Below are 22,243 nucleotides of genomic sequence, written 5' to 3' on the forward strand. Positions count from 1 at the left end.
ACAGCACAGTAAAATAAACAAAATAAAAATTCTTAATTAGTTTACATTCTACTTTCCAAATTACCTTGACTTTGCAATGCAACGTGACTAGATCAGTCAAAACAAAAACCACTTTAATACCTTCACTGCTTTACACAGTGGTTTTGATAACTGCGTAGATTAAGATATTTTACTACAGAGAAAAAAATCCATTAATCAGTACTATCTTTACTGTGCTTATTGTAATGCTCATTACAGAAGATACTTCAGATGTCATTGTTTAGAAAGCAGAATATGTGCTTTTGATATATCACTTTCTCTCTACAGTCGTTAACTGCAAGGGAATCAAGATTATACTTTTGGAAACTGCAAGCTGCAAAGCTCATTATTCAGTTTTTCAACATAACAACCTCTAAAGAGTAAATTAAACTTTTGTAATGATAATATTCAGCATTTGCAGCTTAGCCCAATGTATGTTTGGACTGTTGGAAGGTAAAAAGTGAACACTGTGGTCAAACACCTGTCACTGAATCACATGGACAATGACAGGTAAGACCAGATATTGTAAAAGAATTAATACATGGAGGGGGTTTCTGGAGGCTAGAAAGTTGGAAAAATCTCTTTGGGCCCGGAGGGGGAATACTCTAGTATCTCTACTTCATGTGCCTTTTCAAGTGAATCCCTTTAAAATAGTTTCTGAGCTTAAAAATTTCAAATACAGCTTTTTATGCCTTTCTCATTGCACCACCTCTCCGTGACTTAGAAAAAGGATATTCTGGCCCATTCTTTGGCTTATCACCTTAAGTTTAAGGTTCAGTATGAGGAAGACATTTTAGGAAAAATCAGCTTTCAGCAAAGACTAAAGAATGCTACCGATTAAAATGTTAACAATGAAGTCCAAATGCCATTGCACTATACTGTTTTATATGTGTAAGCACTGGATCTGTGGAACAAAAGGAAAACCGAGATACCTTGATAGAGCTACCATCCCAAATAAGTCTATGATAGGAATAATAAAACACTGTTTCTCAGCTTTCTCAGCTCCTCAAAAGAATATCAACACCATGGCTAAACACAGTGAACTACAAGGAGAAACATCTCTAGCATTCTGGTAATAAAAGTCTGATTTTCCTCTACAGACTGTACAAAAGTCCCATGCTCGATGTCATAAAAATAAACTTTGCATCATGTTCATCCTGACAGCTCGCTCGTTCCCTAGCAGATCTGGACTTGCACAAGCAAACGTCCTCTCTCTCAAAGGTCTCCTCAGTTTGGTTCCTAGTAAACTATGACGATGAGACTATCTCTTCTTGTTGACCCAACTGGCATGAACTGAGTCTGAGTACTGAACAGTACTGTTTTGGTTTCTCCTTGAGAACTGGAACATTAAATCATCGCCATGCAATTTATCAGCTCAATATGTTTCCAGAAGATCTTTTGTGCTACTTACAAAACCAAAAGTAACAACCACATCTGCTGGAAGAAAATGATGTATATGTCTGACTTCTTTGGTTCAGTGATTTCTCTCCTTGAATTCTACCTGTCTTTTGTGTCTGAACAAACTTGTATTATGTTGCTATTACCCGTGGCCGGATAATGGTAGCAACATTTTTTTCTTGCTTATGATCTTTGAAAGTAATAAATGACGGTTTTCAAAAATGGTTGGAACAACTGCAATGTAGTAAACATATATTCCTGTTCCATTCCTCTTGCCTCAACAGGACCAGCACGTCACAGATTCTCTTCCCCCATCAAGTCTCAAATATCTTCTTTCCAAGCAGCTTGGCCATCCTTCTCTATAGTTGTCTTAAGAATGAGCTAGCTAATATAATACTTCCATTTTTTAAGGAGATGGACGGAAAACAAATTTACTTTACTATTCAGAAAACAAGCTGAAAAAATGCATCTCCCTTTCCAATTACACTGGTTTTATTATATCTGTCCTGGTTTCAGCTGGGATAGACTTAATTGTCTTCCTAGTAGCTGGTACGGTGCTATGTTTTGAGTTCAGTATGAGAAGAATGTTGCTAACACACTGATGTTTTCAGTTGTTGCCAAATAGCGTTTAGACTAAGTCAAGGATTTTTCAGCTTTTCATGCCCAGCCAGCGAGAAGGCTGGAGGGGCACAAGAAGCTGGGAGGGGACACAGCCAGGGCAGCTGACCCAAACTGGCCAAAGGGATATTCCATACCATAGGATGTCAAATCTAATATATAAACTGGAGGGAGTTGGCCTCGTGGGGGGGAATCACTGCTCGGGGACTGACTGGGTGTCAGTCAGTGGGTGGTGAGCAATTGCACTGTGCACCACTTGTATATTCTAAACCTTTTATTATTATTATTAATGTCATTTTATTATTGTTATTATTATGATTATTAGTTTATTATTTTCTGTTCTATTAAACTGTTCTTATCTCAACCCACAGGTTTTACTTTTTTTCCAATTCTCTCCTCCATCCCACTGGATGCGGGGGGAGCGAGTGAGTGGCTGCGTGGTGCTTAGTTGCTGGCTGAGGTTAAACCACGACAATATCTTTTCACACTGCTGTCACTTCTTAGGGAAACTGTATAGAGCCTGGACATATGTAAGAAAGGTAATCTATTTTACTCTGAATGAGTTTGGCAACATGTGAAGTACAGCTTTCAGAAATAAACATATTCAGTAAGTGGAATGAGATCCTTTCATGTAAGGTACAACGATAAAAATGCTGTGAGGTGCAAGTGAGAACTTTCATAAAGCTTTTTCTCAGTCTGTTCTGAGTACGTGGCAAAGTGAGCAACAGTTCTGGTAACAAATCCTGTTACCTTGACTTGTACTTAGCAAATAAAACAACCTGAAAAAGTATTAACATTGTTTACTTCTGTAAAGAAAAGCAAAAAATCTGTATCTGTGACTTGAAACAACATTTTTACTGAGAAGTGTTAAAAGATGTATTTAAAAAAGAATTAAAATTAGTTTCTTGTCCTTCCTAATTTTTATTTTTATCATACTGGAGTGACTTTGCAAAAAGTCACTTCTTGCTTTTTTCACGGCCTTGTATGATGAAAAACATGTCAATGGCACTTCTCTCTGATCTGTGAGCCCCAACTGTAGCAGTGATGCACACGACTGTACATAGACATGTAACCTACACAATAAGTAATTTGGTACACATCTTTGCTAGTGCTTAAGCCCTTCTCATTTCATTAAAATATTATTATATTTTCCAACCTACTTATAAAAGCTCAGATATCTGCATTTTCAAGTTGGACAGATCAAGACATGGCTTTCTAATGGATCACAAAATTTAATTATATTAATTAATAAATTATGGGGAAACCCCACTACTAAGTGGTACTGCCAGTTTCCTGAAAATAGAGAAATTCTTTATCAAAATATAAGTGCATCATAAACAAATACATTCAGAATGCTCAGGAATCACATTTTTCCTGCAAAATGCTGATTTTGATCAAAGCTCCTCAGAACATGATTCTTCTTGGACTTACAAAATCTTGAAGAGGAAACATGACATGTGTAGACATTCTGCTATGTTTATGCAAGAAAGACAGCCCTGCTTTGAACTACATGTCTTTTCATATGACCTAAATGTTCACATGGTTTAAGGCACCACAACAACATTGGCTTGAATCAATCAATCACAGTTGTGCAAAAAAAGTAGTATTTGAATTAAATGTTGACACAAACACATAACAAATTAGATATTCTAGTCCTGGGACAGAACTTGCTTGCTAGTCTTGACACCAGTTAGAACCTTCTTGGCAGCAGACACAAAAGTGTAGCTGGCTGGTTAAATTCTGAGTCTTGGACCTTCAGCATTTTCTTTTTTTTTTTTTTAATTCAGGTCAGCAGAGATCAAAGGTGACAATGACTGGCAGGAAGTGAGAAATCAAAGGTGTATCCAACTGTAGCACCTCCCTCAAAACATTCAGTTCTTTTCTCTCCTTCATCCCATTTGTCATACTTGCTATTTGCATCTACTGTAATAGAAGCAAACAATGTGCTTTTAGTTTTGTCCTTTTCTGCACAGAAGTATCATTGATACAGTACGCTGAAAAATCAATAGTGCATACAGAACAGATGAGGATTTCATTTGTGAGGTACATAAAAGTGATAGATTTCAGAGGAAAATATTTACATTTCATGCTACGCTGATGTTGTGGCTTAATTTGAGGACTTGACTATTTTTACTTTTTGTTTGTTAAAACCCTGACCATTAAATACAAGATCAGTACGCATAGAAAGATAGGTACTGTATGTAATTGTAAATATGAGACAAATACGTATATACAGACATGCATCTTGATAGGGAATGTTCACAGTGAACATCATGGTAAGAAAATACTCTAATTATTTACCAATCACAGAACCATAGAATCCATGTTACTGTCAGCACAGATGGTGAGTCATACGAAATAGAAACTCTACACAGCTTCTGATTTTGAAGGAAATGGAGAACTGATATATATATATATATAAAAGTATGCATAAAATAATTTGCTAGAAAGCATAAAAAGTTTCATTTGAAACAAGATGATGGAAAAATAGTGTCTTATAGTGGTATTTATACCAGCAAAGCATCTGCTATTTCTTCTGCCATTGCTACTTTAAAACAAAAGAAAGCTAAAAAAGAATTGAAACAAATCAGCCCCCCAAAATCAGCCCACATACCCACACGCCCTTTACAGATTATTTCAACATGACAAGTTTGAATACATTACGTTAACTCTGCATCCGTTTTCATGTATCATCCTTTACCTTAGACCAGTTGAAAATTACACAGTAATAAATTAGCTTTAAACAAGTTTTGAATCAGCCTGGAACTAGTTTTCAAATTAAAGAGCCGTCAGTATATTACATGGTACTGTCATTTTATTACCCCAATCAATTCCGTGTGGCCTGAGGTAGAAAGAAAATGGATGCTGTCTTCATTTGCAAAGGGTTTATCTCTCACACCAGGCTCTGAAAACATGACTGCAGTAATGAATTAGAAGCCAAAGTTACTAACAAAGACTTTTAACAGTAGCGAAGTAGAAATATTTGTCCCCCTTTAGACTTACAAAAGCAAAAAAAAAAAAAACCAAAAAAAACCCCACAACCCCAGTGCCCTTTCTGAAACATGAAGCCAACTTCTGAAGGCTGAACAACTGTGGGCAGAAATTAGCACATTTCTATTGAAGTGCTAAAGTGCTTGTAGCCTCACGGAGTATCATTTGCAGTGCTGCACATGGAAAGCCTTCCTGGGTCAGACCAAAGGTGCCTCGCCAGCCCCGACCGCAGAGCGTCCCTCCATCAGTGAACCGGCCGCTCCCACCCCTCCTTGTTCCCTCTTATACCCCAGGGGCATACTTGGAAAGTATTCACATCATCTTAGCTGGAATTTGTTAAAATCTAGTGAAGACCAGATATCTGTAGTTCTCCACAGTTCACAAGTGGCCAAAGTAAATCCCCAGGAGAAGTGCAGAGTTCATCTCAAGCTACTTACACATGAGATTAATCACTTGCCATTCCTAGGATTTTACCCTGCATTAGTTAGTGAGGTAAGAACATGGGCTTTAAACTTTTAAGCCACGCTCCACAGCTGTAAAACTTCCCTTCCTCTTTCTATTCTGCCTTTGTCACTCTCCTCATGCTGATTTTATTTAACATCTGCCAATCTCGTCTCTTCCTCTGCCCTCTCCAAAGACAGGAAATTACAAACGCAACCTTTAACGCACATGTGCTAACCTCCTACGCTGCCAGTCACAGAGGCAATGCCGTTGTTCTGTCCTTGGCTATTTTTTCTCTCTCTCGAGAAGGGGACAATGACTTCTATGTTTATACACTGTTAACGCAAGAGGGTCTCATTCTCAGCTGACTCTGAAACTACCTCAGTTCAGGCAATAAACCTAAACCTAGCTTTAAAATCTCTGCCACCTTTTAAAGACAGAAACAAAAGAAACACCTGTTATAATTCTGTTTTCCAGATATAAAAACTTAATTACATTCTTTAGCCTTACGCTATTTTTTTTTCTTCAAGCACACTGTGCAATATGTAGGAACTAATAAAGTTTCAAGAAGTTTCCAATAAATACCCATCTGTTTCAATTTATTATCCCTCTATCTTTCAATAAACTACAGCACTGACAAAGCAAGCTTGCATCTTTGAAATATGCCTACATTTCCAAGTGTCAAACTGTGAATTCCCACTTTTATGGTTGTTTTAAAATAAGTATGCTACTATTGCTAATATTTTACTAGAAGCGTTTGAACAAAGTATGAAAGGAAACGGGGTCATGCGTTTTCTCTGGATGGCTTCTTCAAATGAAAAAAAAAAAAAATTTACATATATTTAAAGCTAGAAGGAGCACTCTCAAAATAATATTTTTCACATTTATTCTTCCAGCTTTATCACATGCAAATAGAAACAGCAAACAGGAGAACATTTTACCATTTGAAGGTATTATCATTCACTGACCTCTGGAACCTGAATTAGTTTCCCCTTCTTAATTCACATATTTTCTACATTTCCATTACTCTGTGTACTAATCCTACCTCTCTTTGGACTGAAATCTCCACCTTTCAAATCAAACTCTCCTAGATTATTGTACTTCCCTTTTACTTTCTCATCACCCATTATTTTCCAATGTTCAAAAGCTGTTCTTTTAGCTACCCTTTCAATAGCTGCTTTTTCTGACCCCGGAATTCTCTGAACTGTATTCAGAATCAACTCTTAAAACACCGTAATTAGTGAAACCACATTAGAATACAAAAACTGGAATTAAACTTCAAAATACAGATTCACCACACTAATCTCATCTCATATATATAATGAAAAGGAATACAAGTTTCCTGTTACTGTCATGGATTAAAGCCATTGATCACAGGTACAATATGGCTCAAAGTATTGGCAAAAATTTCTGTACAAACTTGAACATCATTACCAGAAATTTTTAGAACTTCTTCAATAAAGGGCAAAAGCCAGTATCTATCCTTTTTGTGCTAAATCTCCTATGTCTTGCATAATTTGGTAATTATCTGGTGCACCAGAGCAACAGATTTTATATTAATATCCTTTTGCAGGATGCTAATATACTGGCAAGACTGCTGTACAATGCCATTATCACTGCATATAAGAGTAACTCAATATTTTTACCTTTTTTTTGCCCACACCACTTTCTTCCTATATATTGTCCTGCTATTTTTTCTTATTATGAATTAGGTTACAGGCATATATCATAGCCTAGAAAGTTATTTTTTGTCTTCATTTTGTATTTTGCAAAGTTTTATAAGTTATTTTATGGAGTTCTAAAAGCTTTTTAAGACAATACACACATAATTTACTATTGCTGGATCAGGAAATTTCATCTTCCCTGTGCCTGTTTTGTACAGCTCTGATCTCTCCAATCCCTTTCCCTGCCCTGTCTAAAAAAAAAAAATACAAACCCAAAGTTGCAAAACAAATTCTCAAACATATCAAAAGCATCTATGGCCACAGTAAGTGTGGCACTTACTGTGTAGCTGTATGTCTGTTGCATATAACTGCAATTGTTGACTTCAATGTATTTACAGAATGATATGGGCACCTCACACCTAACATTTAAAACAAGGTTTTCTAAACAACAAATGTACAAGGACATCTGCTATTACTTGTGGAATGCAGTGCTGCAGCTACAAAGGCTCCATTAGTGAGGTAACATTTGCGTTTGCCGTTGTCTGCTTCCTTAGGCAACTTCTTTTTTTCTTCAGAAATGATCAGGGGCAGACCACAGCAATCCATTCATACAGTCTCTCTAAAACATAGTTTTACTCATCCATACTTCTTTTCAAATCACGTTTAAATTGCCCCAAACTTTCCATGCTCTTGGATTGCTTGAGGCAGTGACAACTTGGGAGTAAGGTACAGCGGCAAACTTACTTCCACCTCTCAGGGTCAAGCTGCACATTTGCACAATTTATGGTTGAAGTAGTTTGCTTTACTTCACTTCAGCAGCTTGGTAGAGAGCATACACAAGATTCGCTCACAATACTTGGCTAATACTTAACTTGAACTAGAAGACTGAGCACTTTAGAAGATCTCTGCTCCAAAAGGCAGCTGCTTTATTCTAACAAAAATAGAATGTAGCTCAGAAAAGGCTTTCTTTCAAGCACACAATCTTCAGATATTATGCATCAGCATGCAGACTGTGGCTGTCAGATGTTGGAACAAAGCTTTAAATTGTACCATCTAACTTAATTCTCGAGACAGGGTCAGCACATTCATAGGGTTGGGGTTTTTTTCCCCTTTGAGAAGTCCTTTAAGTAATATTTATTTAGCTCCTTACATCTTCATCAGCAGTGATTCTTGCTCTTCAACTCCTTGAAGTTCAGATTTTTCCAATGTAATGCAAAACAGAGTGATATTAAAATGCGTGATCACCAAAAGCATCACAAAATCATCAAAGGCTATTTACTAAATCAAGATTGGTTTTCATCTCTCCCCACTTCCAGAATTTTTTTTCCAGTAACAAGATGAAATAAAGGGATTGCACAGTACATAATTTTTTTGCAGTCTAAGGTTATTATGCAAGTTTCATAGCTCCCTAAACTTTCCTTAGATGGCACCCACTTATCTGCCTGGGCTTCAAACTTTTTCTATTAACACTCTACCCTGCTCTGAGGGAAGGCTGTCTGCGTGCCCTCCATATCCTTCTTTCCACTCTGCCATGGCCCTATTTCTTAATTCACCCCATTCTCCCCGTAAGGGTTTCTGTGTATTTCTTCAAGTGGAGTTTTCCAATTCTTACAAATGCGTGTGTGCTCACATTTCACCACCTATGCCAAGGGCACTTTTTGCAGTCCCGCTATTTTTTCCTGTCCTGCTTTTCTCTCTCTCCCTCTCTTCGTCTCCCTCTCTCTCTTAAAAACTACCATCATTTCTTTTCAACTGATAAAACAGAAAAAGAAAACATTAAAAATATTTTTATGGCCTTGAATTAAAGAATCAATCTATCTGTAGAAAAGCTTTCTATAAAAATGTTTCTTATATCCTCCTTTTCAGATCTCTCTAACACATCTGAATGTGCCAAATTAAAAAATCTCTTGGACATCCTTTAAGAAGCTTCAAACAAAAGTTGGGACACTATTTTGTGGTGCCCCTGACTTACCATTCGTGCTAGTCACTAGAGTAATTAAAGAAAATTTCCATATAACTTCATACTACTAAATAGAGCTACATACTCTTATTAAAGTAGCCAGCTAAAACACAATGATATTTTATGCTGTCAAACTGAGCTACGTTGACAACAGGCTGTTTACTAAAAAGGGAATGAAGAGCCCAGTTGACACAGTTTAAGATGTGACATTAATCAGCCGCCTTTTGCTGAGCCCACAGGAACGGAAAGGTCACAACTAGTGCTGTTTTAAAGCATCCTCAGAAAGGCCTGGAAATTCCTCATTCTTCCCTAATTAAGAACACTGTAAATGATACATGGAATGAGGCGGCTAAATTCACTTGAAATGTCAACTTTACTGCCTTGTTGTAAGAGGCATGAATATTATCCCTATGTGCTTTGGGGTTTTTTTAAGATTACATCTACCAGACAAAAATTCCTTGTGTTTCTGATCTGTAGTAGAAAACACCCACCAAGTCCCTTACTCTTAGATACAGTTGCTTAATAACATTGCAGACCAAATCTTTTTTTTTCAGTTAAAAGCATATGCATACAGTGCTTATAAAAAGAGACAAATGATAAAATTTAATACCCTAGCAGTATACATCAATGTATTAATTTTTAGGCTTTTGACATTGAGACTACCGATATGTGAATTCCACAAATTCTCTTATCAAAACAGGAATGAAATAACTTTTGTAGTCAATGAAACGAAAACACAAATATACCTTTGATACAGAAAATATAGGAGTGCTTTTAATAGTCACTTCATACCAGCAACTACTGTGGTGTGGCAGGAACAGCTCTGTAGAGCAAAGCAGTTGGCGTTGAGGATCAGCCAGATGTGCTATACACGTTTCAAAGGTACGACTGGTTTGGACACAGAGATGGCATGCCCATTAGCAGTCAGAATACATCCTCAGCTTTAGTGTCCCTTGACAGGAATCCTGTTTGCACACTCTTGAGACCACTCCTTAACGTGAACCAAAGCGTAGCAACTGGTGGCAACTGGGTGATTCCTTTCAAAAACGCATTGCTGATCTTAATCAAAATGCTAAGATAAATACACTAAGATACCTCAGATCAAGATCCATGCAAATGAGCACACTGGAATGTAGAACCATTTAAGCTAATCAATAGGAAATGTTCAAAATAACAGGGTATTTTAGATACCAGCTTTATTCAGAATTCAGTAGGTTACCCTAGATTATCAACAGTTCCCTTCCTCCTCAGATTCCTTACACTGAAAGCTCTCTGGGGTCTAACAGTCTCCCCCCGCCACCTTTTTTTTCTTCAAATTAAAAAAAAAAAAAAAAAAAAAGAAAAGAGAAACAGACACACTTAATGCCTTACTTTTAGATGATGGTTTGATTGCTGCACTAAATTAACTGGAGAACACATTCAATCATCATAGGATAGATCCTGGTTCACTTCCCTCTTCTTAAGAGGGTTCAAAATTGTATTTCCCAAGGGCTTGCTTAAGCTGTCTTACTATTCTTTAGCTGAAGCAGGTCTCTTTGCATGGAAGAATGAGTGAGTGGGTAAAATGATTCATTTTATGTTAACCAAGGTACCTGAGAAAGGGTACAAATTATCTTCTGAATATTGCACTATTTTACATCTTGGTCTATGCTGAACCGAGAAAGCAAATAAACAACAGGTCTGTAGGTCATTGCAGTGAGACAATTAATAAGAGATTAATAAATCACAGCTCCCAAATCTCAAAAGTTGTGTATATTCTCATAATTACCTTTTAAATGTAAGATTCTTGAAGCTATCCTTATATGAATACAGACATCTTGTAATTACCTTCAAAAAGTTCCTTACCACCAGCAATCAAAAAAAAAAAATTATCATTTTGCTCTGAAGTTCCTCTGCCTTCTGCAATACTTTCAACCTAAACAAGCAGTGAAGATATTATGCACTAAAAGAAAATGGTAGGACAAATTGCATATTCATTTAATACACAATATACTTGCAAATATTAGTAGCTGGTATGTATCCTTACTTATTGCACAAGACTGGTTACACATTTAATATTCATTATGTCAATGACTGTATCAATCTGCTGACACCTTTCTATTGCCAAAAATAAATATGTGATGTGATTAACCCACTCTAAGTACACTTCTGTGTACCTTCCATAAATACCGAGTTATCTTGCTATTTCCTTTTTGATACTTCTTTTCTTTGGCTATTTATACCATATCTGAAAGGATACCATCTGCCCTTCAGTCTTCATGAGATTAGTACCTGGAAGAAATCTTGATATCTACAGATTCCAAGGTTTTCCACATATTGAATCTTTTTGTACTGTTTGATGCAGCTGAAATATACTTAAGACTTTTCAAACGTGCCCAAAGGTGTTTCAAACCACTGAACCAGATAATAATTTAACTGTTACCAGAGACACATTTACTAAAAAAAACTAAGATAAACTTAATTGCTACCAGAATTTAACAATGCACTATACATTTTAAAGGTTTTGTGAAAATCTTTTCAAAAGCCATCTTAAAATTCCACATAATATTTGTGCTTTTTATTGGTAGACCTGATTGTAATGCTTTTACAGTTATATTCCCACACAAGCTATTTGCTGAACCCATTTTAAGAAGAGGGAACTTTTCTGCTACAGAATGCTAAAATCCAAGCAATGAGACACTCCTTTGCGCAGAAAGTGGCTGACACAGCACAAATTGGCAATGCCCAGCTGTCTTCTGCAAAATGTGATTAAATGTGGCCTGGCACTAAGAGAATCTCTATTTGAGAATGGCAACTAAACCTCACTACCGCTATCTAACACGACAACAAAAAACAAGTCTTGACTCTGCTAAAATTCATTATTTGCTTAGCATTTCATAAAATGGCACTTTTTTGCTCCCCCCACCCCACCCCTACCCCCCTTTCTCTCTCCTGGTTCAATATGATTAGATTTTGCCCAGGCAGCATTAGTAATTTATACTGATGAGTGACACATTACTTAAAGTGACATATATGGCTGCATTTCTTTGAAAGACTTTAAAATAAGATCAACCTTGAGAGTAAGCATGAGCAGGTGATCAGGCAACTATGATAATGTGTTCAGATCTTATCCAGAGAATAACAATTAAAGATCATATTCTTCTTCCATCATATAGAATATAATTACAGGTGATGTGCTAAGTTAATTTGCAGGGTAATAAAGTCAGACTAGTGAGGAATTAAGAGAAATAATTCATCTTTAATTACATACCTTCTAGTTCTATACAAAACATACGGCAAGAAATAGATTTCTAGGTAAAGAAATTTATCTCAGGAATTTGGTAGGAACAGAACACTACTTTGCAAAATTAGAGTGAACCAGGATGCCATCAGACTCCAGATATACCTTTGCACCTCTCAGGATTCCCTTTGTTTATGTCACTGCAAAGCACACACCTTTTGCTATTTTCTGTTGAGTCTTCAATTCTTCATGAATATTCAAATTAGAAAATATTACACACAATGGAAATGTTTTTTAATACTGACCTCCTGGCAGATTATATCATCTAAACCAAGAATTTAATCAAGGCTCGAAAGGTTAAAAAATTCAAACTCAGTTACAAGCTTTTCATTCACACTTTTTTCAGATGCCTTCAAAATCAACATGTGTTCTACTAATTAAGTAAATAAGAATCAAAATTGCCACTAGGGTTGTTAATAGAAAGTAGTAAATGGTCAATTACAATTTATTGGTAAATTTGCTTACGGCTCCACTGTCAGCATGAAGCCCCTAATTATCAATACTCAAAAGGCTCATTATTTCAGGAACTCGAGAAGCAGGAAGACAACTGGATTGATGAAGTAGATCTGAATGTATATCAGTGGTGTAAGCTATGATGCTTTGGCAGCTACAATTGGTGACTTTCACACACTTACATCTTCCTTTTGCAACTTCACTTAAAAAGGAATGTAAACCTGAGAAAACCTGGGTTAAAACTACTATCTCCATGTCGTTTACATTTTAATAGAGCATCTTCAATATGTGAAATTCACTGTCACAATACTGCTCAATATTGTAAATATCTAGAAATTGATTTTCTAAAAGCAAGAAAGAGGAAGCCTCCAGTTCTTTAAGGAGCAAGCATTCCCCCGTCCTTCCTAGACACTACTCCTCTATCAGCCTTCTCACATCCTTTGAGAGTACATGTACAATCTTCCTGTTGCAGGGTGCTGCTCAGGGCTGAAAAAGTGCTCTCGTTTTTTATTCTCTCACACCGTGTTAGCACAAAACCAGGTTTAGTGGCTTTACTTCAAACACAATGCTAGCCACTTTTTGGATTTTTCCCAATTGCAGATAGGTCCCAGCAGAGATTCCTTGCCGCTCAGCCCTACAGTAGCGGGTAACGTAGGCTGTAAGTTAATTTTGTCGTGGCTTAGGAAGTGTAAGTCGTAATTCAGTAAAGAGCTATATCCCAGATAAACCGTAATTGTAAGCAGACGTTGTTAGAAACATAACCTAAAGAAGGTAAGGAGTAGCAGCGGTGTTTCTAACAGCTGCGCACAAAGACATTTTGCTTCCTTGACCACTACCTTAGAGTAGGTAATGGTTATTCTATCTAAACCAAACCACATCTAAACTAGAGGTTTAGATATTTAAATACTAGATTGTGAATACTCAGATTAGATGCATTAAAAATGCATAATCACTGTGCTGTGTTTGTGATTTAAATTTTTAAGTCTAGTACTTTACTAATCAGATACCTCTTAAATGTTCCAATGGAAATTAGACATGGGTGTGTATTTTAACCAAAGTGATAATTAATGACCAAGCTTGTTTCTAATTTCAGCCATCCTTTTTGTTTTAACTTCAGTAACATATTTTTAGTCACAAAGACAAAACTGTCAAGACAACTTATGAAAAGCAGGACTACCTCAGTAATAATCTGATTCATGAGACACTCACAAAACCTCTTGAAAAAAATAATTTGCTTCATTTTAAAGGTAGTATAAGGTGTGTGTGCGCGTAAAATGACATCAGAATGAATCACGGTTTTCAGCAGTGTTCGAAACATTTTTTTCCACCTGCTTTTTTCACAGAATATTCAGCATTATGGAAGGCATTAAATGATACTACTGCTCTCCTATTAAGACAAAGAACTTATAACAGTGTGCAAAGTTTCAGCTTTGGAAAAAATTCTGCATTGTTGGGTTGATTATGAAAAAGAGTGAATGAAGTTAAGCAGCAAGTGATTTCTTCAGTCTCCTGGATAAGAAAAACTACAGGGAAGAAGAAAATGCATCTTGGCAACCAAACAATTTTTGGACCAAATACCATTAAATTGGGCTTTTTTTGACAAAAATACTCACTTAAAACTGCTGTGCCTATTTTAAATCTTAATTTTCTAAGAATATACCGCTGTTTTTTGACAAAGTTTAATGCAAGAAAAAATTATGTATTTCACTGTGCACCCCTATCTGGTACTTTACTTTTAAAACATTTTAATTAATACTCTTTCATATATCTCAGTGTTATCCTTCAAAATCAGAAAACTGGTTTTGCATTTGGAACAACAATATCTCATTAAGAAAAAGATCCCTGTATTCTAATTTCTTTAAACTTCTGGCTGGTATTTGATGTACTATCATCTGTCTAACCAGTCAAAAAGAGACTCGTTCAGACAACATTATGGGAAAGACAATGTTGTCCGGTATTGTCCATTTTTTACTATACTTTTTTGATACAGTTAAGCTGTACCTACAAAGAAGTACAAGCACTAGAAGTCCACGATGAGGATCTGGCAGCCAGTAACACGGGGTATTGGAACTCATAGCATTAATTTTGATGTGGAGAAAAATTAAAATATTTAAAATAAACATTCTGTTCCAGAAATACTTTACAGTGCTTAACCTTATTTTTCATTAAAACCTAAGGTTCCCACCTACACTATGGGAATCTTTTTCTGCCAACTAAGTGTATCTGATTATTTGGATTAATTTGAGGATTTAATACCAACCAACTTTATGCTGAGTTTATCCGCTATTCATAAATCAAGTCCCATCTTAAGTTAATTTCAAGGCTGATTATTTTTGGAACATTTTATCATATAAATTATTCATTACATAGATGTATTATACCTGTGTGCCAGAAAATAACAGAGGCTATGCCAACTCATTTTTTTCAATATGGTACCTGGGGAGTAAATATTAAAACAAAGTTGGCAATATTTCAGGCAACTGAGAAGAATTACTGTACACTGCAATTTCACACTTTTTTTTTTACCATCTTGATAGTGAAATTTTTTTCTGTGCCAAGGTTTGGCATTATTGAAGTTCTTAGAACAGGGCATAAGCGGTGTAAGGACTTGTGTTAAATCTTCACACAGCCTTACAGATTCGGATAATTTTCTCGTGTTTAATTTTAAAGAAATCATTCCAGTGCCGATGTTTGACTGCTCATCACAAACCTAGGAAGACAACAATGATTTCAAAATAACCACGTATTTTCCATTTGCTATATAAAATACATCTTTTGTTCCATGACAGGCAAGAAACCAAAGTCCTAATCTGATTTACATAGCATAAATCAACTCTCCTTAACCAGCTTTAAAATATATGAATATACACAAAAATGTTTAACTTTATCATTCTTGATGACGATATAATAAAATAGATCATACCATCCACACCTAGTAGAAGTGAAAACAGGTTCTACGTTTACAAATGCGTTCACTGAATTACACTATACACTATACCATGTTATTCTGTAAACCACTTTGAAATACTCCTAAGTTCTGGCTGAAAAATGTTGCATAAAAAAATGAACTTTTTTGCATTATATTATGTTTTGCTTGTATCGGCAAGCAGATTTATTAGCAGTATTCTTTTACCATTTTTCAGTTGCAATGCTGTTTGCCATGGTGGCAGTACATTTGCTTGTACGTTGTGTCCTCAAAAGAGGGTTCTCTGATGCAAGTCTCTGATGTAAGCTGACTTAATTAGGGTCACAGTTTCTTTACAATTGCAGTCACCCTTTGTCAGAATATGCAGCTGAAACAACTTTGAATTAATATAAAAGACCTTGAAGGATTTTTTTTATTTTCTGAAAGACGTATTTTAAATATAACTACTTAAAATCACATTGTATGGAATGATAAGAAAATACCATATATAAAGCATATTTAAGACATGATTAAGCATGCATATATACTACCACTATATTATATTCAAATAGGGTTTTCTTGTATATATTAAATGTTAAAGATTTTGGCTATATTGAAAATGTTTTGTTCTGAACGTTTAGTAAATGCTCAGATAAAGTCTGTCCATGCAACGCTGCTTCAATCATCTTCTGTGTGTACTCAAGCAAGGAGAATCCCACCTAAACTATAATCCTCGCTAATCTAAACTAGCTGTCTCGGCTCCCTCCTATAGTCAGTGGACAGGAAAAGGCAGCTCCAGAGAACAAAATGTCTAAAATACAGGAGCAGTATGGATGTTTTGCAAAATGGAAGCCAAGACACAGAGAGTAAGAATTAAAATTTCTATTAAATTAGTTACTCAATTTGCAATAGCCCAGACCACATCATCATGGAGACTCAGTACTTTCAAAACACAGCTTACATTATCACCCACTGCAGCTCAGAGAATTCAGCATTTTTGCATGTTGGGCCAAGGGATCCAAGCTGGGCAACAGCAAACAAGGAGAAAAAAATTACTAAAAGTTTGAAAATTTTAATTTGTCTAGATTTCACACAACCTCTGGGGTAAGACAAAGGTAAAATTCAATTTTCTGGTCACAACTCAACTACTTCAAAAGTAAGGTCAAGCTTCCTTTTTTTTTTTTTTTTTTTTTCTGTTCCTGAAATCGTAGCTTCAGTTTTCATGCCTTGTAAAACCTAAAGACAGGATCTTCTCCTAATACTCAATCCAAATTAATCCCTTTTAGTCACCCCCAACAGCTACATCAGGGAAGGCAGGGGTCCTATAGAAAAAAACACAGTATCACAGCATGAAGTGATTAAAGGCTGCAAACTCAGGCATAGCCACAAAAGGACTTAAAGTACTGCATGCCACCTTAATTTTGATATTTCCTAAATTTTGAGAGCTTGATGTCAGGGTTTTTTTTTGGTTTCATTCTTTATTTTTTTAAAGGCACTTGTGTGAAAATGCTCCCTGAGTTTGAAGAAAAGGCATAATGAAAAAGATTAAATTCCATAAACCATAATGAGATCGTCACCTGCACAACTCATAAGTAGATCAGAAACTTCTACACTCCTCACGGGCCTTCTTAAGGACCAACATTATTTCTTACTGGAATAAAATTCCATGGACTACAGGAATTAAATTGAATTCCTCACTTTTTTTATCTGACCAAATTAAGAGGTTTGAAATAAATTTTACATTTTAAAAATTATTTTTAATTTAAAATATTATTTCAAACATTATACTCCATGTTTTAATATTACAGTGTCCAATTACATTTGCTTATTCACTATGTGAAAGCGAGATACACCCAAAGAAATGCTTCTACTTGGCTAATAAGCAGTCATCCATGACGGCTTTCCAACACAAAAGGTGTACAAAAATATATTACTTGCTAGGGTTAGTGTGTCATGTATTTGTAGTTCCAGAAAATATTTCCTGAGGGGTTTAGATGAGAATTCTATGCATATATACTGACAATTTATTTCCACTGAAAAAAACGCAATACAGTAAAAAGCTGAAATAAAAGCAAACTAAACAGAAGTCTAGAGACAAGGCAGCTGATCTTGCAGCATGCAAATAATGACCTGACATGTACACTCTACAGCATTTTGCAAAATAGATTGTACGCAAAGATGAGCAGATAGAAACCTAACTAGCACGGTCATTGTAACCACCATGATATATGTTTAAACTCTTTGCTGACTTGGTCTTTTGCACAATTTTAAAATAGGAGGAGATACTTTAAACGGTACTTTTTAAATGGAAGGCAATAGAAAGAAATCCATATCTAATAACAGTGAGACCTTATAATGAGACCCTTATCACCTGTAATGAAAAAGTGGTCAGGCCACATGTATTCCTACTAAGTATTACCACATTGTAATATTGAATAATTTGGTTTATATTTTATTTATTTTATTTTTATTAAAGTCAGCTAAAACAAGATTCTATATTCATTCTGAGTATCATTATTTCAAACTACCAGGAAATTTATGATTTAGAGTGCTGTTTGGCAATCCTGAAAGTGCACCGTAATCCTTCCACAGGGTAGATGGATAATGTTATAGAAATGGAGAGCTTATAGGTTTACTTCAGCTTTCATGTGATGTAACAAAATCTACAATGTTTTTGAGATGAGAGAGCTTGTCAGACCTTAGTAGTGAGCATCACCCATTCCATAAAAGTGACAGTGAGTATTACCAGCAGAGAAGCTGTTGCCCTCATGCCCTACAGCAAAGTCCCTGTCTGTCTGTTACTTGACAGGCAGGGTAATATGGGGATATGTTACACTGGTGGAAAAACTGACACAATTGCTGAAGAGTCCTGTGACTAGTACGAGCAAAATGGAAGCAGCATGTCCAACATTTGTGATAGATAACAATTTAAAGCCTATGTTTATTACCGCTAAATTACATCCCTTGTACTGCTGACACCTGCAAGTGCTTAGCAAGATCTGAAAATAAAACCACATTATTCGTGTCAGCAGTATGCAACTTTGCCTGAACATCTAAAATTGAATTTCATAATTAGAAATAAAAACTAACTGAACCACTATATGCTACGCGTTATAATCTCTGTCATCACTGCAACAATGTAATCTACCTACCGATTTTTTTGAAGGTCCAATACTGCTACAGAAGATACTGTTGGGGAATTTTAAAATGTATACCATAACAGTGATTTCAATTGGATCAAAACAGATTTACAAAGTTGAAGGAATGAAAACAAAACAATAGTCTCCTTGGCCAAAGCTGGAAATTCAATCCCATTTTGCTGCAATAATCCGTACAAGAAACTTCACTGTGACACTCCAAAAATTGGATTTAGTGAGTGACTGAGAGATTGAAATTGCTGGTAGCTCCGGCTTGTAATTCATCCACAGGTCAGGCAGAGTGCAGCAAACAACACAACTTTCTCTACGGTTTTCCTCTTCTGATCTCCAAGTACACATTGGAGAGACTACTCCCTCTAGTGAGGGGTAGAAAAAGCCTTTATTGTACCAGTTCCTCCCGGCTGTGAAAAGCTGTGCAAAATCGCAGATATATAATACACAATCCTAAAGCCATACAAAATACTGAATTTGAAAATGAGTAAGTACATAAACAAAGCCCTAATCCTTTAAAAAACACATTCACATTGAGGCTGCAGGGAGTTTAACTCAACACCACGTTGTTTGAATTTGTTATGCAGTATAGAATAAAGCAAACAAAAAAAGCTACAAAAAAGACTTTTTAAAACACAGAGAGCAATGTAGCTTTTTCAGAGAAACTCCTCTGCACAGCTCTGTGGAAAAGCTACAGGAAAGTGACTAAACAAAACCACAAGGAGTCCCCATAAGACAATTTTTCAGTATCTGTCATATTCATTACATATTCACTCAAATACAAATCAAATTGCCTGTGCTTGAAAGTGCAAAATACTTTATTTAAATTTACTCATTGAAAATCTTTATGAATGAAAATTAGACACAATAGCAAGGATTTTTTAAATTTGTAATAATCACTAAGATAACAAAATATATCATCATTCTAACAATAAACTTGTTTACTCTTCTGAACATTGTATTTTTCAACACGCACCTTAAAACTAATTCACGCCCTCCACTAAGTGAAGTCACTCATACTTAATTTACATGATAAAGTATTTTTAAAATTTTATCTGGTACATACTGTGCTAATCTCCTGGAAAATGCATTTAGAAATTACATACCCTGGGTTTTTTTGTTTACTCAGAAGAAGCCAATAAAACAGGAGACGGAAGATTTTAACTAACGTTATCTCAAGAACCCCTTTTAGTTTAAGCGGGTGACAGGAATTCAATAACAATTTTAATTCACTCTTGGGACGTCCATTGCATCTAAGTAGTATTCGAGAAAGATTGCTTGATGTCCAAACTATAGTGGACAGCTAATTTCCGATGTCTGTCTTCATATCTCCTTACAGAAGAACAATTTGATTAACCCCCTGGGGTGAAACTGAATACCATGTTTGTCCAGTTGGAAAGAGACACTAGAAAGCCAAAAAATTATACCTCTCTCTGAACATTTTTCATCTTCCATTCTTAAGAGTAACATCACGAAAGAGTTTTAAGTATCCAAGTATGCTAACAGGTAACTTCTGACACCATCTCTGCATAGCTGTGTCCCTGTGTGTCCAAATATTGAGTTGCTTCCTTACTAGTTAAAAAAATTCTGCGAAATACAAAGAAAGTGGCAAAATAGCTTGTAAAATTTTAAAGACTTTTAGAATGCTCTTTTATTTTAACATTGAGGTATCAGATGCATTTTATAGATCCAATTTTGAAAATGAATTGGAAAGTGTCTCTTCAGAGGTTATGGTGATGATAGAAAAGAATGCCAGTATTAAAGACGCTTCTGTGCAGACAAACAAAGAATCAAAATCTTTATTTTTTGACAACTTGGTTCTACAGAAGCATACTATTACTGTCAATATTATTAAAGAGAGTCAATCCACATCAAAAATTTAGTTCTAGTTTTACAATGTTATATTTGATCAAGGCATACCAATCAATATAAAGTGTTAACAACCTTCATATGATTTTCCAGTGAAAAAAACAGGTTTAGTAATTCAAATCATCTTCATTTATTTAGAAAAACATGCATTTTCTATCTCTGTCCTTAGAGGTTTGTTTTCTCTACTACTCCTGAAATACTTTCAGTTCTCAATAATATTACCAGTCCTGATAGAGCATCCATACTCATTCCTTTCTCAGAGAGAACATAATGTGAAAAGAGAGCATTTAACTGGAATAATAAAATTCTCTTTATTGATTAAGAATATTTCCATTTTGCATACATTCTGGTTTTTTACCTGTTTTACAGAGAATCTGAAATCATTATTTTACTCTACTGTTTTTCAGAGCAGACCTATGTATAGCATTTCAACAAAAATTTCAGACGCCAAGTAAGACTGCTAAAACCAGAATACTTCAACTATTTCACAGGATGAATTAACTTACTTTGGAGGATGTAGAGTCACATTCCTGACAAATCCATCCATAGCCAGTCTGTTTAGGAGACTTTTTCAAGGGAGGGTCTAGACAGCCAAAATGGTAGCAAAGCCTGCATTCATCACACCTGCAACAGAAAAACAAAATATACACTTATATAAAAATGGTAGTCCTATACTATTTTAGATTCAGCTTCCCCGCAATTGTCAGCACAAGATTTCCTGATCCATTATCATGATACAGAAACCCCATTTTCTATAAGGGGTATTTTCAAACACAATCACTTCAATTAGGTTCTGCCGAATTTGGAATATTCTGATGCAGATAACTCATCACCTTTGTCATGATCTTATATAAATGACATTATTTCAGAGACTTGCAAATTAAAGAAAAAAAAAATGTATAACCAGCTCAATTTTTTAGATACTTCAGTGTCATTCATTGCCATTTATTTTCAGAAATTTGTGATTTTTTTTTTAGACAGCGACAATATTGATTTTTCGTAGTTTTAAGACACCATTTTACACATCTACTTTCTCAAGGTAAACTCTGAAATGTCTTGTCACATAACCAACAAATCAAGTATAATTTACAGCTATTAATTATATTTTTTACACCAGGACTATGTGATTGATAAATGAATGCACAAAATAGTTTCTGATTTGCTTTGAATTTCCTGGAAAGGGGCATTAATTTAAAAGGATTTCACTGTGATCTTTCACTTGTAAAACTGCCCTGTGTACACACAACAATTTTATGTTCTTTTTAAATAAACCTCTTACTAGTGTTTTGCAGTGTGCATGGTCCACACAATAAGCTCAAAACACATAGCATAGCTATTGTTCACCTATTCTTAATGTATCAGCACTGAATAAACACTACAGTATAACAAGTGCTTCATGAAAGGATTTTTAAATCAGTACAATAATATGCTCAAAATGAGAAAGAGATTTTTAAAAACAAGTAATAGAGATTTTCACATATCCTACTGACCTTCAGT

At 35.4% G+C, this 22,243-nt stretch overlaps 1 protein-coding gene across 4 annotated transcripts in view; it reads right to left on the minus strand.

The window, feature by feature from the left end:
* The window catches only part of PHF14 (PHD finger protein 14), a 168,541-nt gene that overhangs the window by 35,586 nt on the left and 110,712 nt on the right, over positions 1 to 22,243 (minus strand). For 2 of the 4 annotated variants that reach the window (XM_049799246.1, XM_049799248.1), the window contains exon 17: positions 21,253 to 21,370. In XM_049799246.1, coding sequence (XP_049655203.1) covers positions 21,253 to 21,370 — 118 coding nt within the window. Of the gene's footprint in view, positions 1 to 15,203; positions 15,260 to 20,379; positions 20,465 to 21,252; positions 21,371 to 22,243 lie in introns of those variants that run through there. The other 2 variants (XM_049799250.1, XM_049799249.1) reach the window with 2 other exon arrangements.

This window comes from Accipiter gentilis, chromosome 4 (genome assembly GCF_929443795.1).
Source record: "Accipiter gentilis chromosome 4, bAccGen1.1, whole genome shotgun sequence".
In the NCBI taxonomy this organism is placed as follows: domain Eukaryota; kingdom Metazoa; phylum Chordata; class Aves; order Accipitriformes; family Accipitridae; genus Astur; species Astur gentilis.